General features: G+C 38.8%; 1 protein-coding gene across 9 annotated transcripts in view; it reads left to right on the top strand.

Moving 5' to 3' along the window:
• The window catches only part of LOC114664168 (retinoic acid receptor beta), a 572516-nt gene that overhangs the window by 458808 nt on the left and 86539 nt on the right, over positions 1-27169 (top strand). For 6 of the 9 annotated variants that reach the window (XM_051936142.1, XM_051936147.1, XM_051936143.1 and 3 more), the window contains one exon: positions 26769-26929. The exons of the other annotated variants lie outside the window; for them this stretch is intronic. In XM_051936142.1, coding sequence (XP_051792102.1) covers positions 26769-26929 — 161 coding nt within the window. The remainder of the gene's footprint in view (positions 1-26768; positions 26930-27169) is intronic. 9 annotated transcript variants of the gene reach the window in all.

Below are 27169 nucleotides of genomic sequence, written 5' to 3'. Positions count from 1 at the left end.
TTCTGGTATATTCGGGCACAAGTTAGTTTCTTCGACTTCATTTAACATAGCTCTTTTTGTTGCAGTTTTCTTTTTATAAAGTTGCTTCATTGTTTTCCTATTGTTACTATAGTCTCCTAATTATATATAAATAAAATGTAGTATTATTAGTATTATCAATTTACCCAATCACTGTGGTAATCAATTCAGACTACACCATGTGAGTAGCTCTTTGGAGTAATTGTAAAAGAGAACACAATTTGAAGAGACATTTTATTCCCTATTGACAAAAATCGTAAGCAGTTTGGTGATCTGTCTTACAGGAACACATCCCTCCTGCCACACAGTTACAAGGCTCTGTACTGTACATTTAATTAAAATCAATGCGTTGTACAGGTTATATATCTGAATAACAATATATTATATGTAAATCCTTTTTGCCTTCTTATTAATAATTGATGAGATGGATGCTTCAGTGCACAGCAGCAACCTAACCTGCGTTATTGAACTGGATTGCCTGTGTGCAGCTCTCTATTCTATCCATTTCTTATCGTAGATATGCTCATGAACAGCAAAACAGCACTCAATTCCCTAGGAATAGTTTGCTTGGCATGGGTAAGTAGCTGTGTGGTCCATTAGCACTCACTTCATACCAGTGTGATTTATGGTGGCCAATTGGCCTGTAACTGAGGAAGCAGCCTTGTTCTAACTGGTTACATTGGAGTTTTATAGCAGTGGAGTGATGGATTCTGAAATCCTTTAAGATTTCTGGTTATGAGCTGGACTTGTCCAAGACAGCCCATGCAGACCAGAATGTTTAAGATCAGATATACATTAGATGAGCTTGTGGACCATTCAATGGAAACATCATTGATCTTTTTAATTAGTTAGCTAGTTTGAAAGCAAATGCTCTTGTCCCTTGATGGTGTTTCTTCAAGTAAAGTTAATAAGAGAAAAAGGTTACTATAAGAGCATCAGCGCTCCTCCATGTCATGCAGAACTCAGTCTGAAATTCAGTTGCAACATTATACTGCAAGGTTGATTGAATCAAGATTTTAGGAGAAGGCAGAAACTCTGCTTTGCTGTTCATTTATTTTGTTAAATTTTTATTATAACTTTATTTTCCTGTTTTGTCTGTCATTTGTTATGCCTGGAAATGCCTGTTATTGTTGTCACAGGCTTTTATGAACTTCCACACAGCTCACAGTACATCCTGCCTCAGCTGGAGTCATCGTGTGTCTGTTGTTATGTTTCTCTTGTGAAAGTGTGGCTTCAGATATTAGTCTGTGCCAAAAAATTGTAATATTACTTAATCAAAACATTATAAAAGACAGCCGACTTTATTGATGGTTTCTAGACTTAGAAGTCCAAACTCTTGTTCAGATTTCAAATTGTGGTGAGATTTTAAACAGTTAGCCAGAGCAGTGTTGCACCAGTGACACCAAATCATAAGAACTGGTTGGCTAAGCCGCTGATACTAGCAGGATCAATAATGTGGATGTTTGAGTGTTTGCAATGCCTTACTGTTAAATTGTTTAAATTATTTCATTTGCCTTCACTCAAAATAATTTTGTTGTCTGTGAGACTTTGCATTTTTTCGTCAGATTATTAGCCATGGCAGCAAGATATTACAAGACCATGGTGACCAAGCAGCCTCCAGTCAGACACTAAATAGACTACTATAACTGCTGTACTGTAGCCCTTTCAACTTATGCAGAAAGAGCTCAGTGTGCCATGCTTGTTTTAGATGTGCATAGCTTAAGATAAAGCAAAAAACGCCTCAGGCCCCATTCTGCGATGATGCTTTGCTCTGTGACATTCAGCCTTCATTGATCTTTTCTGTAGCTTCCTGTGTGGGGAAATCCCAAACCTTTCTTAAAAACTCTGACCTGGGATAAAAATAAAATAAAAACCTGAATCAATCAACTAGGATAACACCTATGCATGATTAAAAAATTGTGCATCATTAAATAGTTTAACACAGCATTCCTATCTTTACCACTGTAGTTCATTATAACCGTCATTTTAAAAATGACACAAACCCATTTAATGCACTCCAACCAATGCCGTAGAGGTGCATAGACTTCCAATTCATCATCTCCACATTTTATGAGCCCAATGTTTTCATTTTAGTTTTGGGGGGAGCAGAGGCCTATCATGACAGCATCAAATGCAATGCATGAACCAACAGGACAGGACGTTAGTCTGTTCAAGAAGTCATTTACACACCCACACTCCTTTATAGCATAAAATTGCATTCTAAAACTTGCTTATTTCTATTATGGGTACTTAGAACAGCAGCTTGGGGTGCACATTTGCATCCCAATTCTGGGTGGGCTGCCAGTCCATGACAGGACCCTTTGGCTGACACCTTTATTCAAGGGGATTTAGAGGATCGGGATATAATTATCAGCATAGGTGTTTTGGATACATTTTGGAGCTCAGACAGGTTAAGTTGGGTGTGGGAATTGATTTTTCAGCCTTACATTTTAAGGTCCAGTAATAATAATAATAATAAATAGTAATAATAATAATAATAATAATCCTACAGTCTAAAAACTTGCAGGTCAAGTAAATTACCTTTGCTAAATTGGCCCAAGTGTGTGTGTGCGTGTGTGTGTTTGTGTGTGCGTGCAATGAACTACTGTATATTATAAGTATACATGTAGGGTACAATAAATACAATTAGAACATCTGTGGTGATCTGAAAGTTGTGGCGCTGTGACTAGGAGTGCTGCTCAGATATATCAAACACTGTTGTTTCACTTGAGAACAGGACAGTCGTGCTAAAGAGTCTCATTACATTAAATAAAACTGGCCACTCCATAAGCATTTCATTCCAGGGCAGAAAAGTGTGGCGCATAAACCACTTCCAGACCCAACAAAGATATTTTTTCCTCCTTTTCATGATAAAAAATTTAGTTAAAGCATTCAAAGAAAGAAGGTGACGAATTTCAATATTTGAGACAGATATTTTCATGAAAAGCTGATTCCAAGATTAAGGAAGGCATTTTTGTTGCTCCTTAAATCAAACACGTCATCAAAGACAAGTGGTTGAAATATTTGCTAGTAGGGCTGCAGGAAATCACATGAAAGGCATTCAAGGATGTTCCTGAGAATTTTCTTGGTAACTGCAGAGCACCAAACTACACCCAGCCAGTTACCAACATGCTTCAAGAAAACAAAACCATGATGTGTAACACGTCACTAATGTTTCATTTTCTGTATTTACATTTGGATTTCTTCCCCACTAATCTTATTCAGCAAAGAACATGGTGAAAGGTTTTCATTAGGACATTGCACCAATGGAAAAATAGTATCAGGGCAAGTGGAATCCATCAATGCTGGCCAAGTGAAATGAAAATCTATAATTCTGAAATCATTAAGCAATTAAACATTCTAAACATACTAAAAGTACATTTCATGTTTTTCCAAATTCATATATGTTAAAGTCAATCTGAAATTACTGTTTATTTGTGTTCACCTGGAAGCTCTATCATAATCACCAAAGAATTTTCAAGAAGCAAAATGTCTGAAAAACTCAGTGTCTTTGTAATTACACCATTGCCTTCTCACATGGAACACCAACTGATGAAGTGGTCATTGATAAGCTAGGAGACAGAATAATATGCTGAAAGTTAAGTCCATGGTGAAAAATTAAAAAAGAAAAGAAAAACATCTTTGTAGATTTGCTGAACATTTCCTTATGGCACAAGCCCACACTCATATGGGGCCTGTTTAGCCTAACCAGTTAACCTAACCCACACCTCCTTGGTGATTTGTGAGGAAAAATTGCACTCAAATTAAAACCCACTCAGGATTTAAACCAAGGGCAGTGGATCAATGAGGAAAGGGTGCTTATACCAGCATGCTTCACACACTTTGACCATTTTGGAGTTACCAACCGCCACTAATCCTCATAGTTTAAAAGGCCAACATTGGAGCCCAAGATAGTCATATACATTTGCCATTGAGTACGTAACCACTGTAAATAACTAAAATATAAATCAGGTTCTCTTACCTCAAAGTGGAACCTGCTATTTCGCTATGGCTATGTGTACATTTTACACATACATCCATTCACAAATCTACTCAACAGATGTCACACATGTGCACTCACTCATGCCTTGGACAATTTACTGGTGCTAGTTATGAGCATGGAGAAATATTAAGAAGATTCTAGATCATTAGTTATGTAAAAAATGAAAATCAGAAAATGTTATAGAGCCTATCAACACAATTTGAGCTAAAATAGTGAACATAAAGAAATAACTAACATCATTAGGGAATGTTACGTGTCTATACACATTGGAGTGCAATAAAGAAATTTTTCTGAAAACAAATTGCTCGCTAAAATAGAATTGCTACGGATCAATACGCTACTTGTAAAAAGGCTGGGTGGACCACTGAGGCTCGTTGAAAGCTAAGATGCTATCATTTCTTTAAGTAGGAAGCTGCAGGGCCAGATGACTATCCAGCAGAATTTTATAAAAAGCTGTCTGTTAAATTAGCCTTGTTTACGGTAGCAGTGTCTAAGGAAACTAGAGGAGACAACATCTTTCCAAAAACACTTTAGCAGACGTTAAGGATGACTTTCCAAAGAAGAATAAATTCAATCCTGAGTGTGAGTCTTACAGACCACTTTTACTACTCAATAATCACTTTAAGATCCTGACCATAGCTAAAATAATTTTGCTAAAAATTATGAGAAAATGCTCCCTTCTATTAGATCAAACCAGATTTATTTAATCTACACAATTATTTACTGTAGTATATACAGTGTGTGGACACTAGAGGGTGCTGCAGCTCCTCAAACCCAGAACACAAGTGCAGTCACATAGTCAAAAGGCTTCAATAAAAGTGGTTTTATTAAATCTACTGCCTTATGCAGGTTTCAGTACTCCTTTCACAAGTATTCCTCCACAATAAATCCTCTGTCTCTTTTCCAGGCAAGTTTTGTCCACCTCCTCCTGACTCAACTCACCTGGATGAGGCCAGATGGCTCCTTTTATCCCAGGACCTGGGAGTGCTTTCGGTGTCAAGTGACTACAGCTTGGCAGCACTTCTGAGTCAGGTGGAACCTCCTTTGAGGTTTGCACCTTTCTTATAGCTCTCTCTGGTGACCCCCACACACCCTGACAGGGTTAACTCCTGAGACTACAGGTCCCAAGGTGTCCTACAGGAGTATGAATGGGAGCTGTACCCGAGAGAAGCTGCCACCTAGCGTATTGAGGGAATAAACAGCCTCCAGACACAGTCCTTCCCTGTCTTTCCATTTTATCCCAGGAAGGAAAGGTACTGACAACACATCTGGGATGCCTGTCCATCCACTTGGGACATCCCATCCAGGAAAGAAACTTTCTTTTTTTTTGGTCGGGATGCCCGTCCATCCACCTGAGGCCTCCCATCCGGGTAAGGAACCTTCCCATTTCTTGGTCAGGATGCCTATCCATACACCCAGGACCTCCCATCCATGTAAGGCACCTTCCCCTCTCCTGGTCAGGACGCCTGTCCATCCTGTTTGGCACTTATAGATATCTAGAAAAAGTATTCCCCTCCTTGGAAGTTTTCACATTTTGTTATACAATATTGAATCAAAGTGGACAACATGCTTAATGGTGGATTTAATTGGACTTATTTTACACTGAACAACATAAAAAGACTAGTGCTGTCAAGCGATCAAAAAGTTTAATCGCGATTAATTGCATGACTTTGTGTAATTATTATTATTATATGCTCAATTATTTTTTTATGTTGAAATTTTACCCCAAAGATTTTTAAGTGCAATCAGACCATATTAAGAAGAATGGATGCAATATAATGGCATATAAAGGTACTTCACGTATTCAGGTAACTGGAACAAAAGGAAATAAAGACAAAACTTCAGCTGTGAGGAGGCTTTATTCACTCATACTCTAGGGCTGTGCAATGCTGAACATAGAAAACAAACAATTGGGCTTATATTGTAAAACAAATGACATATTTAAGACGTAGTCTCATACTGCAGTCTCCATGTATTTCTCAATAATGCTTAATAAATCTCATTCAAAAGCCATACAAAAACTCCAGAAACAGGATTTTATAAACAGAATACAATTCAAAATTGTTAATGTAGTTAGCCAAGTTAATTTCTCAGCAGAAACAGCAGGTTGGCCTTTTGGATTATTATGAATAATACACTATTTCTATTTTATTAAACCAAGCCAGTTGCTTAAACATACAAAATTTGGTCACATTTCCAGAGGACAAGGCAGCTCGCTTTTTCTGCACAATATGCCCAGAGAGTGAAAACAGCCTCTCGCAAGGCACTGATGTAGCAGGTGTTGCCAAGTACTTGCGAGCAAGGCAAACTAGCTCTTTGTATACCAGAGCATGTGTGGACCACCACTTTAGGGAGCAATCCTCCATGCTGATGACAGGCTCTGCTTTATAGTGTTCCAGACATTTTTGAATACAGTCCTCCTCCACACTCCTACTAATGATCGATGGAGAAGCACATTTTTCAATGACAGTGTGCGAGATTGCTAGGAAAAAAATAACGTGTATTACCAGCAGGGCTCGAGCATTGCCTCCAGCTTCTGAAATTTCTCCAGCTTAGCATTTGTTGGCATGACCACGTTAGTTTTATGTAGGGCTAGTGCATCTCTTAGTGGTTGCTCGTTTCTTCGCACACGCATCACCATCTCCAGAGTGGAGTTCCATCTAGTTGGTACGTCTTGTACGAGTGTCTCAGTCTTCAGGCCATGCGCGACTTGCTGTTTCTCAAGTTCTGAAGTATTTGATGGACTGTGCCTGAAGTGCCCCATCACCTTTCGGCATTTGGAAAGTGCAATGTCAAATGCACTATTTTGCAGAGACACTGTGACAGAACATTGAATGCTGTGTGCGATGCATGGTAAGTGATCGAAAGGCAGCTGTCTCGCCACTGAAATTAAATTTTGTGCACTATCTGTACTGAGTGTGCTTACTTTATTCTCAACGTTCCACTGCTTTGCTACATCCATAAAATGTTCGGCGCATGTTTCGGCATGATGTCTCTCCAATGTTTTCATGACCGTCAAAGCATGTGAATGAAGTTTCCACTGTTCATCGACATAACGGGTTCTAACCCCGAGGTAGCTATGATTTCCAAGTGATGTCCAGTAGTCACTAGTAAGGGCGACCGTCTCCGTGATCTCCAACTCATTAGCTAGTTTTGCCCACTCTGAGTCATACGGATCGTGTATAATCGTTACAACTGTGGCTCTCAAGGGTAATTCATAAATTGGGTCGTTGGACGCGATCCGAATAATGTCGCGCAGACCTTCATCCTCCACTATGTAAATCGGCCTGCATGCTGTGGCTATCCATTTAGCAATTGCTACTGTTAATTTGCTGGAATTTGACGCGTCCATTGGTTTCTGCCAAACACTGTTGAGCGTGGTCTGTCACATGTTACCCGGGCTAATGCTATTAGTGTAAAATGGATGCTTGGCTTGCATGTGCGGGCAAAGTTTTGAAACTGAACTTACCATTTAATGGACCTTTTTCCATTGTTCCACAATTAGGAATATGGAGTGACTTCTACGAGAAATAACTTGAAGGCTAGAGTGGCATGCATTCAGTTTGCAGGCTCAGCTTGAACTAATTTTTTTTACGGCGTTAAAGTTAGAATGCACGCGTTAACTTTGACAGCCCTAAAAAAGACTCTTTATTATCAAAGTAAAAAAGAGATCTCTGCAAAGTGATCTAAATTAATTACCAATATAAATCACAAAATGAGTGATTGCATAAGCACTAACTCCCTTCAAGTCGGTATTTAGCAGATGTGCCTTTGATGGCCATGACATTCTTGAGTCTGTGTACACAGGCTTCTTTTTCAAGCTCTGTCAGGTTGCATGAGGATTGCAAGTGAACAGCCTTTTCCACACTTTTTTCCACCCATTTGCAGTTGGATTCAGATCTGGGGCTTCATGTATAAACGGTGTGTACGCACAAAAATGTTGAGTACGAACGTTTCTGCGCTCGAATCATGATGTATAAAACCTAAACTTGGTGTAAAGCCACACACATTTTCACGGTAGCTCCAATACTGGCACACACAAGTTCCCCGCTCGGTTTTGCAAACTGGCAGCACCCAGTGTCAAAGCAGTGCTACTGTTCCTGTGTGGTTACCCTTTCTTTTTTAGATTCACATCCCTGGCGCAGCTTTATCATATACACTGAAACTATCTGCATATTGTTTATTAGTTTAAGGCATCTGATTGTAATTAACCCGTAACAACATAATGGTCCAGGGAATAGCCAAAGTATTCCAAATACCATAGCTTCTTTATTGTTGTTACTTTCACTGCACCTTCTTTTTCTTCTTTCAGTATTTATATCACTATATCTGAGTGGGGAATCACAGGTCTACAGCAGCTGATCAGAAAAAGAATTAACAGTATACAGCATCAAGCACATGCTGCCTCAGCCATGCTGTCTATTGAACTGCTCTCACATGGCAAACACTTCAAAGCCTTTCCTGTACAGACCTCGTGGTTCAGAAACAGTTTCATCCCAAGAACTATAAATGCACTCAATCAGTCCATCAAGTGCTCCTTGTAGAACTGTTTGTACTTATAAGTATAATTACCTCACTGTAAACTTGCCATACAGTTATAATATGGCACAACCTGAGTCACTTTTTAAAGCGTGTATTTACATATGATGACAATATCATTTTTAAGATTAAATGCAGCAAAATATGTTTATTATATTATACAGATAAAACTTTAACTTCATTTAAATAATATATATTGTTAATAATTAAACATGTGAGGACACGGTGCCACAGCGCTAGCGAGAAGCTGGCGCTCCATTCACGGATTATTCCTGCCTCGCGCTGTATTCTTGTTGGGGCTGGAGCGACACTGGAAGGATAGATGGGTAGAATAATTAAACATGTACTACGAAGATATTTCAATGTTCCTTAAAAGTTTTAAAGAATCAGCGTTCTAAGCTTACAGATGGCTTAACGTCTATTACAGAGCTTATTGTGTGGCAATTGGGTATTTGGAGAAAGAAAAGTAAGGACAGGAATTGGTGGTTAGTACGCTTGAAAGAGACAGTACTGCTACAATAAAGTATGTCATCGAAGGTTGCGCACAGCAAGCATCTTGCGTGAGAAATGAACAATCACTGCGCCGCCGTGTTCCCACGTTTAATAAAATGCTTTAACTCCTATCATCATGAAAATGATGTCACGTATACATCTCAGTATTTTAATTATTCAGAGAGCTGTAATTTTACGAATGTAATGGATTCTGCGTCCTGTCAGAGGAAGAGAAAGCCCGGAAGCACATAGTGATTCACACACATAGAGCACACAGAAGATCAAATACAAAACAAAGCATTTAACGTGCTACTTTAGTTACGATGGGATTTGAGAAACTAGTAAATTAAATGATTTTAAGATGAAGTTTATGATGTTCTACTTTAATGACAAAATTAACTATGTGATTAAAGTGGAAATTTAGAGATTAAAGTTGAGATTTCGTGTTTTTTTCCTCACTGTGTGCCTTTTTTTTTTCTCTGTACTCTAATAAGCTTTCATATGACACTCAAACGGTGGGCTACGACTCACCTTTTCACGGCGACTTTGATATGTGACAACTTCTTTTTTATTCTGGGCACTGTGTGACTTTGTCAACTTGAGCTTTCGAGTTTCTCCGATACTCTATGTCACTCAATCGACTTCCTTTTGTTGTTTATACCATTGTTTAAACCAACAAATAGTAAGTTTTTCCTTGCCTCCACTTGGAATTCGCTGAAATTCTTCTATTTTCCCCGGTGCTTTTGCCATTGCCTTTTCACAGAAGGCTGCGCTTAAGGGCTATTTATATTGATTTGCAAATTCAAAGAGGCGTAATTCTGGGAGGAGTTGGAGGTGGGACAGCAGGCGCGTGCACGTGCGTTACTTTTCACACTGACCGGGATTTATGTAGTGGAAGAATGTGGAAGTTGCTGTTCGCACAGATTAATGCATCTGGATTTTTTTGTGAGTACGAACATTTCCGCTTTTGTGCTTACGCCATGTTATAGTGTGAGTTCTACGCACGGCATTATACACGAGGCCCTGGACTCTGACTTGGCCACTCAAGAACATTAACGTTGTTGCTTTCAGGCCATTCCTTTGTGGCTTTGGCTTCATATTTGAGGTGTTTGTCTTGCCGGAAAACAATTCTTCCAAAGTGCGTTTTTTTGCAAATTGCATCAGGTTTTCCGCCAGGATTGCCCTGTATGTTGCTCCATTCATTTTACCCCTTACCCTTACAAACCTTCTAGGGCCTGCTGCAGAGAAGTATCCCTGAAGCTTGATGCTGCCACCACCATGAAAGGGATGATGTGTTTTTGATAAGGTGTAACTTGGCATTTAGCCTGATGGCCACAAATCTCAGTTTTATTCTCATTAGACAATAGAATTTTCTTCCATCTGACTTTAGAATCTCCCATGTGCCTTCAGTGAAACACTAGGCAAGATGTCATGTGTGTTTTTTCTCTTTGCCTCATTCCCATAAAGCCGCGACTGGTGAAACACCTGGACAACAGGTCTGTCTGTCCACTCTAATTCACTGTAACTTGTAACTCCTTCAGAGTTTTCAGGCATCCCTCAGTAATCATCTTCTTGCACAATCACTTGTTTTTTGTGGTTGGCTGCTCTAGACAGATATACTCTTTAATTTTCTTAATGATTGATTTAACTAGACTCTAAGGGATATTGAATGAGTTAAGTATTTTCGTGTCCCCTTCCCCGGACTTGTGCTTTTCAATCACCTTCTCACAGAGTTGCTTGAAGTGTTCTTTTGTCTTCATTGTATAGGTTAGGCCACCATACTGACTTTCCACAAGTTGGACCTCCCAGATAAGGTGCATTTAGACAACAATCAATTCAAAGTTCTTGAATACTGACAGGTGTTCTCCATTGACCTAATTCAGTGATGATTGAGATATGTCATAATAAAGGGGGGGGGGCGGCACGGTGGCGCAGTGGTAGCGCTGCTGCCTCGCAGTTAGGAGACCCAGGTTCGCTTCCCGGGTCCACCCTGCGTGGAGTTTGCATGTTCTCCCCGTGTCTGCGTGGGTTTCCTCCGGGCGCTCCGGTTTCCTCCCACAGTCCAAAGACATGCAGGTTAGGTGGATTGGTGTTTCTAAATTGGCCCTAGTGTGTGCTTGGTGTGTGGGTGTGTCCTGCGGTGGGTTGGCACCCTGCCCGGGATTGGTTCCCTGCCTTGTGCCCTGTGTTGGCTGGGATTGGCTCCAGCAGACCCCCGTGACCCTGTGTTCGGATTCAGCGGGTTGGAAAATGGATGGATAATAAAGGGGCGAATACTCATTTGTTTCAATTATTTAGCGTTTTATATGCTAAATATGCTTTATATGCCTGGCCAGAGATCTCTGTTTGCTTAGACATTACAAAGTCTTTTCCTGTTGATCAGTGTCAGTATAGCCAGATTAAATCCACTGTGGCTCAGTGTTGTATAGAAATAAACTTCTATCAGATGAATACTTTTTAAAGGAACTGTATACATATAGGTCCAAAGTTGCCAGAGGTCTACCTAACTGCTGATTCCTACCTTGCACTTGATGCTGCCACGATGGGCTCCAGGTCCATCAACCTTGATCTGAGTTAGGCATGCATGATAATAAATGAATTGCTCACATTTCTTCCAAGTAAACACACAGCACAACATATTTTTTTTGTATCGTGGTTGTCAACGTGCAGCAAGTTTCTCAGGGCAGTGTTAACAAAAATATATTTATTATAAAAAGACCACACTAATGTCTCTTTATGAAGACAGAAGGGCAGGCTTACTGGAGTGATTGCCACTGAAAGTGTTTTAATAGGAGCTAAAAGCTTTGCTTTGTTTTAAGCGATTACATAACAGAGCAGTGCATGAATGCAGCTTTAATATAATATTCCACAGCAGATCGTATCTTATAAAACAGTCTCTTCTGACATTTGAGTTCTGTGAAGATTTATTGTGCTTTGGGAATTTCAGTGGAATGTTGTGTAACACAAATGCAACTCTTGGAAAAATTAGTGCTGCCTCAGCACTGCCGGCCCAAAATGAACATGTTGTCTTCTGCATCAGATGCTTCTTTATAATTAGAATTTTGAGGACTCTAATCAGATTCAAAAATTGCTTGTGTGAATGGATGGCTAGGCAATTTATTTTTATGTTACAAAGATGTTATACCAGATGTAGCCAAGGGTTATTAGATCAGTTGGATAAAAAATATATAGTTGTGTTTTTATATACCATATCATGTTTTTGCAAATGCCAACTCAATGTAAGACATTTTCAGTGAATAAGTTAGGCACCTCATTTGTTATTTTGCAGTCCTTTGTCCCGTTGAAGGCCAATATGGTAACAGGCTCAGTATTTGAAGCTTTCGTGTACTGTCACTCTTCTTACCCCATGTTAAGAACCTCATTCTGACTGTACCTGTCAGTCTGTGGGTTTTAGCAGATACGCAGATATTATAGGGAGTGTGCATATTCAGCCATTTTTTTAGACATTTAGGTCACCGTTCAATTAAGATCTTTTTTATTTATTTCCCAGCACCCCCCATATGCTTCAAGTTCCTGGTCCTTATTTTGTTCTTTTATAATACTTCTGGAATTTTGATTTCTACTCTATTCCTTTTGGATTCCTAATTAAGCTGGATATTTTTGATTACTGCCTTAAAAGTCCAGCTGCTAAACCACTGGACCCCACTGCCCACGGATCAACAAACACAAATATCCCCTCTGCTAATCTTTCCATAATGAAGATTAATAATTTCCGTATGTGACTAATACCTGTGCCAAGATTCTGCCGCTACATGACTTGAATCTTCAAGATGATTCTCAGTAATGCATAATTTTTTCCTGGGCATTCTAATCAAGAGTGCTTAAGGCAGGGACATTTGGCTTGTTTTTCAAATCCTTTAGTGTTTACAAAGCTACGGCAACATATTTTGTCCTTACTTCACCTTTTCTTTTCCTAGGCAAAATATTTTTTGATTCAAATCTGCAATAACATTTTACTTCTTTTCTGGTATAATATGTGACAGTGAAAGCAAGACCCTGAGTGGTCACAACCCTAATACAGCCCAGCTATAAGAGCCATCCATCCATTTTCTGGCGTGCATATCCAGTTCAGGACCATACAGAGCAGGTGTCTATCCCAATAGGCAGTAACCAACCCTCCATGGGCCGCCAGTCCTCTACAGGGTACACTCATGTACACATCCACAATTACTTGGGCAGGGTCAGTTTACAGTCACCAGCTCGCTTAACACACATTTTTGGGATGTGGGAGGAAGGCCAAAGTGTTCAGAGAACCACCCAGAGACAGCTAAACTACATATCCTCTGCCAGCAGCCTCAATTAATTGTGACTGATTTTGTTAACTTAACAATCATCTGCTGTGGAAGTGTTATTATAAATCGTAAGGTGTATCAGGCAAGATGTCAACATCACCCTGATAAACTGAGCCGTGTATTACATTTCCAATCACATTTGTGTGCTTGGCATGATTGTTGTCTAAATACGGACCAGGAGGAATCAACATACAAAGGCAATATTTTACAAGTCGGTAACAAACACACAAAATGGAAGGAATAGTTGGAGCCTTTTTGACTACTGTCCAGTGTGGCTTCCTGCATTGTAACCAAAGCTGCCAGGGTGTCGTTTAGTTCCCAGACCAGGAAATTAATTAAAGGAACGTTCCACCCAAAAATGATATATTTTTAACATGTTACTTACCTCATGTAGTTTGTAAAAAAAAAAAAAAATTTGGTGACACTTTAGTTTAGGTACTGCAAAAATGCATGAATTACTCATTTAGTCTTATGTAAGAAGACCTTAACAGACACTTCTTTGGGTCTTCATAACATTTACAGGCATCAGTAAAGTGTTCATTCATCTCTGGAGTGAGACCTACTAGCACAACATCATTTTGGAGTGCTCCAAGCTGGCTTAATTGAGACACGTTTCCCATAATATTTCATATTTAGTTTAATACCTATGAATTCTTGATATTCACAAGTAATTTTGCTGTCATGTCATTTGCTACACTGCACAGAGATTAATAATAATAACAATTAATTGTATTTAAATAGCACTTTTCTCACTATCTCAGAGTGCTTAGACAGTAGCACCTACCTGGATGATGTGATGGTAGCCATTATTGGGCCAATACACTGACCACCCATTAGCTATTAGTGACGAAGGGGTGAGAGAGATAAACAAATAGAGAAAAGGGATGATTAGGGGGCTAGAATGGGCAAGGCCATGGTGGGCAACTTAGCCAAGACATGAGGATACACCCGACTGTTTTTGAAGGATGCCCAGGGATCTTTAATGACCACAGAGAGTCAGGACCTCAGTTTTACATCTCATCCAAAAGACAGTGCCATATTTACAGCACAGTGTCCACGTCACTGCACTGGAACATTGGGATCCACACACAGACCACAGGGTAAGCACCCCCTGCTGGCTTTGGCAACACCTCTGCCAGCAGCAACCCAAGCTTTTCCTAAATGGTCTCCCATACTGGCCGGGTCCAAACATGCTTAGCTTCAGGTGGATGACCTCTTCTGAAAGCACATGTGGTGTGGCTCCTTGAATAACTAATCTACTGATGTTTTATAAGTGTTAAGAAGACACAAAGAAGCCTTTGTTGAGGTCTTGTTACATAAAAGCAAATGAGTAATAGATGCTTTTTTGCAGTACATTAGCTAAAGTGTTAAAAAAAATGAATCTCATCTTTTCATGGAGAAGAGAAATAAGTATGAAATAATAGAAGGCAATGGTAAACAATGCTTGGCAACTATAAAATATGTGGAAAGCATCCACAGATAAATGAGAACAATCTCATGTTACTCATTCTGCATAATCCACATCAGTTATCCCGTTGTATGCTGAAAATCTGCAAAACACATGCATTTTTTTTTTGCTAAAACATTGTTAAATAGATACTTTCAGAAAACATACGCACACATCATGAACAGGAAAAGCAAATCACATGCGACTGCCTTTTTGAATTAAAGATAAGCCTCTGGACCAATGAAGGGGAGAGGCAGATCTTTAATTCAATAAGTCAATCCCAAAGGACATGTGTTTCCTCCCTGTGTGGAGTTTGCATGTTCTCCCCATGTCTGTGTGGGTTTCCTCCAGGTCCTCCGGTTTCCTCCCACAGTCCAAAGACATGCAAGTTAGGTGCATTGGTGATTCTAAATGTCCCTAGTGTGTGCTTGGTGTGTGTGTGTGTGTGCGCCTTGCGGTGGGCTGGCGCCCTGCCCAGCATTTGTTTCCTGCCTTGCACCCTGTGTTGGCTGCGACTGGCTCCAGCAGACCCCTGTGACCCTGTAGTTAGGATATAGTGGGTTGGATAATGGATGGATGGATGGAATATTTTTGCAAATATTGAGCAAAGAACTGAATAACTGATATGTGGATTATGCAACACAAGTATCATACAAATTTCTTTTCTTTTGTTCTATGGGCATTTTTTTGCATTGTTTCCCATTGTACAGAATTGGTCGCCGTTGGCTTGTATTCTATCATAAATTTTTTTTATCTCTATTCCGCATGAAAACATGAGATTTAAAATTTTCTGCAGCTGTCACTATGAAATACATAGGGTAAATAACATAAAGAAAAAAATTGTTTTTGGGTGGAGTATTCCTTTAAGCATGTTTAAAAATTAATAGATTGAACGATAGTTTCTAGTTGCTTTCATTTTCCACTATTAAGATACTTTCTCCTCAGTTAGAGTAATAGCTTTGATGTCACCTTTTGTAAGATGGCGTGTAGGTTGTGAAAATGAGACCAAAATTATAGCTTAGAAGAATATGATTTGCCTGTATGGAAAGAAGAGAAGAAGTGGATTTGAATTTTGAAGAGTAACGGGGGAAAATCCAGGTGCAGCTGTGACATTTATAGCTGTAAATTGCCTTTACGCAGATAATTCAAATTATCTATAAAAACTACAAACACCTGCATCTTATTTTTCAAAAGGCACTGACATCTGAGCCTCTTTTATACACAGAAAAGTTTAAACAAACGACATTGTTTACTTGACAATCAGAAACCTGAGATATGACTCACATCATTGTAGATCTTAAAGGGGACATTCATCATTTATTATATGTGCACTTCTAGCAGCAGTGGTAATACCCCAATATTTATATATTTCTTGTATAAAAATGGGTTAATCATACACATATAAAACTTCTTTGCTCCTTCCCTATTCTGCAGTGGTGCTTAGTTAATGGTGATTTTTTTCAAGTGAGCTTTTTCTTCAGTTCATTGTAAAGTTATATTTTCTGTTTCTAGTAACTTAGACGTGTCAGTTACAAATTGCGCTCTTTCATCTGGTATGGTAACAACATCTTCCAAGTGGTATGTTTCATGTGAAGGTCTCCCAAGTTTTTGGTTCTATTTGGACAATGCAGATATCATTTTTTTACCCAAATTCACAATTTTATAATTAGTGTTGTAGATAACGCATTTAAAGTAACTTGGGTTACATAATCAGATTACTTTTTATAGTAACAAGTAACTTGTTTATTTATAAAAATAGATAGGCATTACTACAGAAGATTATTCCTGACACTCCAAAAAAAAAAAAGAAAATTTACTGCATTATTTCACAAAAGTATTGCATGTTTTTGCAAAGACATTGCCTGTTGGGGTCTATAACTGTATGCACACGCATGCTCTGGCTGTATGGTAACAGCAAGTGAAGAAGAGTTTAAGCAATCAAGTGAAAATAACTGAAGAAACGTTATAAGTTCATGTTTAATCCTGCATGTGCTGAGGGATAAATTTAATTTGCCCAGTTTAGCGTGATTGTCACAGCCACACTGGGTGTGAGACAAGAAGCAAATGTGGTGGACATACGCCGGTCCTTTGCAGGGCTCAACCACACACTAAAGCAGAATGGAGTGTATTGCATGCCATCCAGTAACATAAACCTATTAATAAAGTGTCAGTTTAGTTTTAATCCAATTATTTGTTATAGACAGTGAGATCTGATGGCGCAGCAGCCAATTGTTCAAACTAATTCTTCGGGCCTTGCAATGAGGACATTAGAGCACATGAAGGGCTAAACATATTTATAAAACACAAAGAAAATGATCAGATTTGGCTGTGCTTCTGGTCAGTTTCATGAAGGTTCATATCTGTGCTTAGGATTTAATAACAAACACTGGCCAGTGAAATGCACAGTTTTTTCATATAAAAAAAAGAAAAAGTAACGTAAAAGTGAACCACTGTTTGTAGCACATTACATATCATAATAGGTAACTATATAACCTATTTAATTACTTTTGTATAAGTAGTGAGTACTGTAACTACATTACTTTTAAAAGTAATGTTTCCCAACACTGGATATAAAGTAATACTAACCTCTCACCTCATTTTATTACATAAACTCAAGAAATGACAGCCCATACTGATTGAAATAGTGATTGCTTATTGGGTTACATCTGGATACTTCATTTCCTCTGCTTTTTATTTTCATGAAAAAATAGAGCCAATGTTGAATGGCTTTTTGTTTGAATTAGTGTTGGATTGGTAATAAAATTTTCACTTTGGCATCGGTATTTGGTTGCAGAACTCAGCATCAGTACCAGAACAGTACCAAACCAAATAACAGACAGCTTCTCATTAGCCTCACCCCCATTTCACTGCAGCCTCTCTGCCCTGCTACACAATCGCGTGCCTTCCTGCCTCGCCACACCCTGCAAATAAGTTCAAGAACCAGGGGGTTAGGTAGTTGGGGCTTCCCTCTTGGAGTCTCCAGTGCATGTATTGATGAATGGTGAATTGATGTCTTCAGCTAGATGTAATATTTATTTTTTATTGAAGAGCAGGGGAGGTTTAACAGTTACGATATCACTAATAAACAGCTGAGCACAAGGTGTTTGAAAAAGTACCAAAAGTAACAAAAATTTAAAAAATTCTCAAAACTCCAACCAGACATTCATGTGAACTGAACAGAAAATCTCCATAGCATATGAAGAAACTACTTCTGGAACAGAATACCGAGACATGTAGTTGAAGCAGAAACCTTGACAACCTTTAAGAAGAATCTAGATGAGATACTGAGGACAGCTTAGCTATTAGCTAAACAAACGGGTTTGACAGACTGAATGGTCTCCTCTCGTTTGTCAAATTTCTTATGTTCTTAGGTTCTAACAGAATTCCAGAGTGGAAAATGTATATGGAAGCATAGTAGAAAGAAAGTTTTAAGTGTGCAGGTGGTCTTTTTATCCCATTATATTCTATTTACTATTAAAAAAGAACAAATAAAATGAATTGTAGTGTGTCTCCTGTTTCCCAAAGAAGACATAATACTTTTTTTATTGAAAATGTAAGAAGTAATGAAACATCAGAGTGTGCCTTCTAATGTGGGTGCATTATTTGCAAGTGATGAACTGATTTATTTCTTATTTTATGTCTTATAGACCAATAGGGATTGGTGGGTCTGAAAAAAAAACAGTTTACAGACATATTTAAGTTTGGCAGTATGAAGAAGAACATTCTTCTGTTTTTTAAATGAGGATATGTAAAACATAATTTAGGGAATGTAATGCTGATATTTCTTACACAGATAAAGTGTGATAAATCTGATAATATGCTTGTTCTTGAATTTTAGACTATCAAAAATTTGCATTTACTTGTTTATAAATTCAAGTTTATAAATGTAAAAGCAATATTCTGTATATTGAAACAGTCTAAGTAACGACATGGGTCCTAGTGAGTGTTATAGTGATCCCATATGAACTATATGTCAAAAAGGTTGAATTTTCCCTTCATTATGTTCACATATTCATGGCTTCACCTTTTCACTACAGTTAATCCATTGTAAATTACACACACCTTTACTTGCTTTCAGAGTAATGCATCCAGCATGCATGTTCAAACAAACAGATAAAGGTCAGGTTGTTTTGTTCTGTATGATCAAATATTACTTTGTCTTATTAACAGGAACATCTCTTGTCACACAGAGAAATGTTAGTTGTGGTTGAAAGAATAAAGTTCATACAAAATTATGATGCAGAGCATTAAAATGTGTAAACAGAATTGGGTTCTTTGAAACTCGAGAGGGTGAATTTGTTTCTGTGACCCCCTCTGTCCTGACTGCTTTCTTCCTGTTTTGTCGAGTGTATGTTTTGTGCATAAGCAACCACTTGCTTTCAAGTAAAAGTGGTGTAGTGCAGAAGCTAAACCATAAACTAAGTTACTAAGAAAAATGCTATTTAACTTTGTGATATTCCTCACTGATGTGATGACCCACATGAAACATTCAGACAGGCCATAAATGCAGTATGTTGTACTTTTCCTTTAGGCAGAGATTTTCACACACAAAAGAGATTAGGTCAGAGGTATATGCTGCAGTCAGAGGTAGCAATGCATTGACTGGATAGACAAAATCGCAGAGAAATGAATGGTGTAGCACTGACTGCAGTGCCTTCAGAAGGTATTCAGACCTTTTCAATGTTTTTTTGCATTTTGCAGCCTAATTGTTTAAATTTATTTTTCCCTCATCAAATATAATACTGTTCCTAGAGCTGGCTACCAGGCCAGACTGAGCAGTTTTGTTAGAATGGCAGTGGTTAGAGAGATGACAAAGTACCTGTTTGGAGATGAGAGAAACTTCCAGAAGGACGACCGGCACTACAACACTCCACTAATCTGGACTTTTTAGCAGAGTGGCCAGATGGCACATCAAAGCCCACTTGAAGTTTGCACATAGGCACCTAAAGGACTCTCATACAATGAGAAACAAGGTTCTCAGGTCTGATGAAACCAAGTTTAGCGTCAGTTCGGGAGGAAACCAGGCATCACCTATCACCTGTGCAATAATATTCAGCATCATGCAGTGGCAGGGACTAGGAAGCTAGTCAGGGCTTAGATAACCTGAACAGAGCAAAGTACAGAGATATCTTTAATGAAAACTGCTCGAAAGTGCTCTGGATCTCAATGGTGCAAGGTCAATCACCCTAAGCATAAAGCAAAGACAACACAGGAGTGGCTTAGGGTCTACTTAGGGTCTGGAGTGGCCCAGCCAGAGAACCCAATTGAACATGTCTGTACAGACCTGAAAATGGCTGTCCACTGATGGTCTTCGTCCAGCTGGACAGTTTGAGTTGATCTGCAGAGAAAAATATTAGAAAATACCCCAATACAGACGTGTGCAGCTTGTCGCATAATACCCAAAAAGACTCCAGGCTATAATCGCCAAACATACTTCAACTTCAAGTACTAAGTAAAGGGTCTGAATTATTGTGTGAATGTAATATTTTCATTTTTTATTTTTGATAACTTTACAAAAAATTCCTAAAATTCTGTTCTTCATGTGCTATTCTTGGGTATTAAGTATTGCTTGATGAGGAAAAAAAATTAATTCAAAAGATTTTAGTATAAGCCTGAGAATAAAGTGAAGGGATCTAAATACTTTCCTAAGGCACTAGACATAGGAGAATAAATTTGGTCCCCGAAGGAAACTGATGTGAGTCTGTGACTCATGTCTCAGAAACATAATATGTGAACTTGGATTATGCTTGCAAATAATTTATTTTTTAGATCTAGCGGTGGCAGATTTACAGGTCAGGGGGCCCTATGGACCTTATTGGGGTGCTAAAAAAACTGATTTTAAGAGACAATGATATGGATATTGTCATCTTAATTTATATTTTGAATGAAATGAGAAGCTCACATTACAGTAGTAAAACATTTTACCAGTCATTCACCTGTCAAAAAACAGTCAGAATCATAGACAACTGAACTGTTTATATCAGAAAAAGTAATGCAGCAAACAATTCATATTCTGTCCTCATTAACATTAAATTGAGTTATTTCAATTTAAGACTGGAAAATGTTAAATTTAACGCAATGTAAAATATCAAAAAGAGGTTAATAAAGTTGTTGTTTTATTTTATGGGCCCATTCATTAAAATATAACAAAGTGCTTAGTGTTAGAATTTGGAATATACTCTGAAAAAAAAAAACTAAGCGTAATGGATCAGAAATTTTAGAGAAAACATGTACTATTTTGATATTACATACAATATTTTTACTGACATTTAGTGGTTAAATGTGTCATTATCCATCCATCCATTATCCAACCCGCTATATCCTAACTACAGGGTCACGGGGGCCTGCTGGAGCCAATCCCAGCCAACACAGGGCACAAGACAGGAAATAAACCCTGGGCAGGGTGCCAGGCGTCATTATTGTGAGTCAATATAGTAATACAACCAATTATCCGTTATGGTTGGGCGGTGGAAGGACAGACTGGAAACAGTCGGAATTTTGGGGCACCAACTGGGTCGTCCCATTCAATCGTCACGAGACGAACAGACAAAATAAGCAAAAGTAACGAAAATAGCGCTTCAGCGCTGTCCCGTACAGGGGCTTCTTTCATAACAATCAGTCCTTTCAAAAAGTCACGGGCTCCGGCGTGCTGCTCGTTCCGGTATCCCAGCAAAAGCCGCCTTTCTCTTTGCCGGTGCTTCCTTTATATCGGTATTTCCGGAAGGGGCAGGGTTAAGTGCCCTTGCCGGGCGGCTTCTTGGAGCTGTGGGGGAAGAGGAAGAACAGGACAAGGTCTATTGTGTACCTTTCCCCAGCCCTTAGAGGATAAAAAATCCTTGCACATTGAAACAATTGAAAACACAGTTTAAATCTGGATATACATGTATTTATTTAGTTTAAAGCATCTTTAGGCATTAATTCAACTACAGCTTTTAACTATTAAAATATACAGTTATTGGATGCGTTTTGTGTGTTTTTTAAGTGTCTAGCTGTAATTGTAAATGTGAGTTAACATTTTAATTATCATTATGCAGTGGTTGTTTCTTTCCAGTTTTACACTTAAAATGAACAGAGGGAAATTATAAATATAGTATATGCCATTATATTCCTTTTGGACAAGAATTTGTAAAAACTTAATATTTTGTAGTGCAGATAGCTTTCAATCACTAGCACTGAGAAACTTGTTAAATGATTTAAGTTATAATGCAACATAAATATTTTTGATTCCTTTCTTCTTTTCTCCAGTTGCATTTATTGATGGTAGTGGGCTCTTGCATGCATTACTACTATAACACAAACAACTTTTGATTCTGTGTGTGCTGCTAGCACGTTGCTCATCAGAAGTTCACAGTTTTAAAGAAAAACGAAAAAGGCCTTTTCTGATCTTCTTCTAGTTTTCAAATTTTCATGGATATTGATGTTTCATATTACACTTATAAAAAAGATTAGTAACCTTTCTGAACAGCACAGTGTACTGCAGAGCAAACAGTAAGGTCCACTCATGTAGAAATACTGTATCCTTGTTTTCCTGAACTGCCTTGGGCTTAATTGGAATTTCCCATCCAGAAGTAACTTTGCCACTGTGTCTGTGGGCATTGCATGAAAAAGTTTTTATTTCTAGTCATATATACAATGTGTGTGTATATATATATATATATATTGTGGACCACCAAGGGGGCGCTCTGCACCCTAACCCAACACAAGTTCAAAGCACACGTTTTTTATTTTTATTTTTCTCTCATGGGAAATGCCTTCCCCCATTTCCAACAAACATAACACAGTCCTCAAGCCAGGCACAAATCTCTTCTTCTTTCTTCTTCTCTTTCTCCTTTTCCTCCTCCACTCCTCCAGACAAGCTTTGACTACTCCCACCGACTCTGGCTCCCAGAGTAGTGGCTCCAGGTGCTTTTTGACCCATTTCCGGCAGCACTTCTGGGTGTGACGGAAGAGCTGCCCATAAGGGTTCAGCAGCAGCTGCAGCACCCCCCTGGCGGTGCCCACGGAACCCAACAGGGCTATATCACAGTCCAACTCCCATGGATCCCTGCGGGAGTCCGAGGCACTGCTGCAACCCAGGGGGGCTGCCACCTAGCGCTCCAGGAGAAGTATTGCTCTGGATATACTCCCTATCTCTGGTCCTTCCAGCGTGGAGACGTCCCGGCCGCCAAAGACCCTGTCCGTATTCCACAATATATATATATATATACTGTACATATATACACACAACAGGTTTGTCTATTAAATAACAAGACTGACACAATAACTCACTTTAATTTATAGAACAATTCTAATGCTTGGCCCCTTCAACATACATTCAACTGCACCTTGCAGTCTTGGTTTCCACTGGTCGAAGGCATGGAGCACATCAGTTTCTGTCAGCTGTTTCAGGACACCTGACGTTTTCTTCTTTACTGCATCCATTGACTCAAAATGTGTTCCTTTAAGCACCAATTTCAATTTAGGAAAAAGAAAAAAGTCACAAGGTGCCAAGTCTTGCGAATATGGAGGATGTTCCAGCATAATAATGTTTTTTGTCAGTCAAAAATTGCTTCACAGAAAGTGCTGTGTGAGAAGGAGCATTGTCCTGATGAAGAATTAAACCATTTTTCCACAGTTCTGGCTGTTTTTTTCTGACTCTTTTTCTCAAGTTTATTGTTGTGCCTTCTGGAACCCATTCTGCCAAATTACGCCCTTCATGTCAAAAAACACGAGCATGGCTTTGAATTTGAACTTGCTTTGACGCACTTTTTTCATTCTTGGTGATGACAGTGTTTTCCAGTGCATGGACTGTCGTTTTGTTTCAGGATCATATGCGTACTGGAAGATCCAGGTTTTGTCACAAGTGATGACGTTTTGAAAAAGGTTCGGGTCTCAACTTGCTGCAGAATGTCGGCACAAACTTCTTGCTTCACTCTTTTTGCTCTGATGTGAGAACCCTAGGGACCACCTTGGCACAAAGTTTTTTCATATTGAGATCCTCACACAAAATTTGTTTTTTTGTCAATGTGTATGGTCTCAGCTATCATTTGGCCACTGAGTTGGCAATCTTTTCGAACCATCTGGCTATTTTTTCCAACATCTTCTTTGGTTCTTGAAGTGGAAGGTCATCTAGGGCACTCATCGTCTTCCAGGTTCTCATGTCCTACACTGAATCTTTTGTGCCACTCAAACACACACACATGAGATATGCTGTCTTCCCCGTAAGCCTCATTAAGCATTTGAAAAGATTCTGTTGGTGTTTTGTTCAGTTTTCCAAAAATTTCAAATTGACACATTGCTCAACTTTTAAACTTAGCAAGATTACAACACACAAGAGGAAACACAAATGCATTAAATGGTGACTGACAGTCAACTAAACAGCAGAGAGTGTTGTTGTTTGTCGTGCAGGTTTGGACAGTTTTTAATTTGCGTGGCAAGTGATCATATTCAATCCTCACTGCTTTGTTTAGGAGATAGAAATACAGTCTCGTTATTTAATAGACAGACCTCATATTTATATACTATGAAACACTCAGCCCTCCAATCTCAAACAAAGCTGGGTCATATAGAACAAGCAGAACTTTTCTATTTTGTAAAGACAGTGTTTAGTTTTCACCATGTATAAGTGCAGCATCACTTCCTTGCTGAGAGTTCATGGCTGTTGTTGTTCTTTGTGCTATGACCGTGTGTATCACATTCGTTTGTGATCATAATGACCATTGCTGTGAATACCCGAGCACAGGTCCCTTATGCATAGACTTTTGTCTGTCATTGTCACGCTTGTATTATTTATCTCACACTTGATGCTCAGGAGATGCCGTTGCTGTTCTTCTTTTTCTTCATACGAATGGCCTCTGCAATGCTGAGTGAATATTGCTATTGTACTTTTCCCTTGTGTCACATCACCCAGTCAAGTGTTTTTGCTATAAGCAAAAACCTGAGCCCTGATTACTTTGTGCAGGTTGCCGCTAATTGTGCTTCACCAGTGTGTTATCATGTCATACATTTTTAATTAAGACCATTATTAAGGCTCTAGCCCCCATGGTCACATGACAGGAGGACACATCCTATAGCATTTTATATATACAGTTTATAAATATATACTGCACCTGTTTTTGTAATATTTTTTAAAATTTGGAGCCGGGGCCGTATTTCCGAACAAAGTTCACATACCTATAAATCCACCTCCACCTTCTAAGGTACACCAGATGACTGCAACTAATATATTTTCAGCCGTAGCATCTGGGGGCACCTCTGGCTTTGGCACAAATCATCGTTCTGATGCAGACTCTCTTGCAATCCCCAAAGTTCAACTGTGAACTCTTTTTCTTTTCAGACTCTTTGCAGAATGCTCCAAATCCCATCTATAGTCCTTGTATGTTTACTCTTACCAGCCTGGTCACTGTCGGGTATTGTAGTTAAATACCCCCCGACCCCTTTCTGTAACATCAATAACCCCAGAGTACCATCAACAGACAGGGGAGAAATTTGCACTTTTTATTCATAGATTAGCTTAACATTTCCAATTGTGCCCAAAACATACTCAGAGTAAAATAAGTGTGCTTAGGCTACCAGGTGGCTCTCCATCTTAGTATGCTGATGGCATTGCAAACATTAATTTTCTGTCCTTGACGTACCTCTTGCACAAGTGGAAGTGTCTTATTTACCAATGATTCACCTCTTCAGCATGACCCCCCACCAACTACCACCGACCACCCCAGTCCAGCTGTTGGCCAGCACAGACTTGTTCATGTACATTCATCTCAGCCACTAGCTTCCATTCCATCCCAGGCTACCTGTATTTGCCCAGACTGTCTCCCTGGAAGAGGAATTGGTGCTTAAGCTTCTAAAGCTTGTCCTCCTTCTGGAGGCTCTTAAATTCCACAACCAGAATGATGCAGAGCTTTCAACCCCCTTACCACAAATTACATACCCCAGAGCAGCACTTAAAAAAATTATTATCGGATCAAACAGGGTGATAAATGTGCTTGAGCCAAAACTTGATTATCCAGCTCTCCTACCAGGTTAAGTGTTTTAATATTTGCACTACAACATAATTCAGATCACTTATGATAACCCACCCATTCTCTTTTGCATTTTATACCTGTGCATAATTCCTTTAAAACAGGCCCTTATTATGTCTGTGCTACCTTCAAAGTTCTTATTATCCATTGACTCCAATAAATGTCCCATATACCATTTTGTATTCTGACTGTTTGCTAGGGCATTTGCAGTCAGTTCTCATTTTCTGAATGTATCTTGTTATTAGGGTTTATATTGTGTTTTAATTTGTCTTTTTAAGCACCTTATGATGATATCTGCTGGAAATAGATAGATAAATAAAGATTGATTGAGATGTACTTTAAATCTGACTGTGTTAAGGATAGCATGCTCTTAATTTTTCAAGCTCTTGAGTACAAAAACCCAGTGCCATTAAAAAGCTGAAACCACATCACCATATTAATACTAATAATATTACACTCTTATTGATTTTGTTTGCATTAAAAGATCAGAAGCAAATTCTCACAAAAATGAATAGTGTGTTAAGACTTCTGTGAATGCCTAGCAAGCAATTAGAATCACAAGTTTTGAAGTGTGGTTAGGATTTTAAATAATTGCTAAACAATGTCATTACAAATTAGCCAGTTGACACCAATATTCCAATTTAACACTGACATTAATTGACTAAATTGACATTAATCTGCAAAGAAGGATCAGAGCCAGAGGAGTTTTTAACGATTTGTTTGTATATCAAAGTTAAGGCTTCACAATATCTGCTGAGATGAGTCAAAATGGAAATAATCAGCCTTTTTTTTTCAAATAGCATTGTGTGTAGAGTGCAGATGCCGCACTGCAAGAAAAGTGACACCCAGAAACTACCTACAGGGCATATCATTACTGCTTTCAGCAGCTTTTGGATTGCAACTGGTATTGTCTTTATGTGTGAGTCAGATATATATATTTTTTTTTTTTTCAGCTGTCCGGAATGACAGGAATAAAAAGAAGAAAGAAACACCAAAACCAGAGAGCTTGGAGAGCTATGAGCTGACAACAGAGCTAGAGGACCTCATTGAGAAGATCCGTAAAGCTCATCAAGAAACTTTCCCTTCACTCTGTCAACTTGGCAAATACACTACAGTAAGTTTCAGTGCCGTTCAGTATTTAAGCTGAAAGGAAATGTTTCCTCTCTTCCATTATCCGGTAGCTTCTTGAATGCAGAAGCAAAAATGTAAACGGATTTATGTTGCAGGATTGGACACTGGACACTTCTGACTGCTTTGGCTTAGAGAGATATATTTTTCAAAAAACAACAGCCATAATGTAAACACAAATATTTGTAAGACGTATTTTAACCATCTGGCAACCATACATACTTGA

The sequence above is a fragment of the Erpetoichthys calabaricus genome, chromosome 13, assembly GCF_900747795.2.
Source record: "Erpetoichthys calabaricus chromosome 13, fErpCal1.3, whole genome shotgun sequence".
Taxonomy (NCBI): domain Eukaryota; kingdom Metazoa; phylum Chordata; class Cladistia; order Polypteriformes; family Polypteridae; genus Erpetoichthys; species Erpetoichthys calabaricus.
This window is presented reverse-complemented; position numbering and strand designations above follow the sequence as displayed.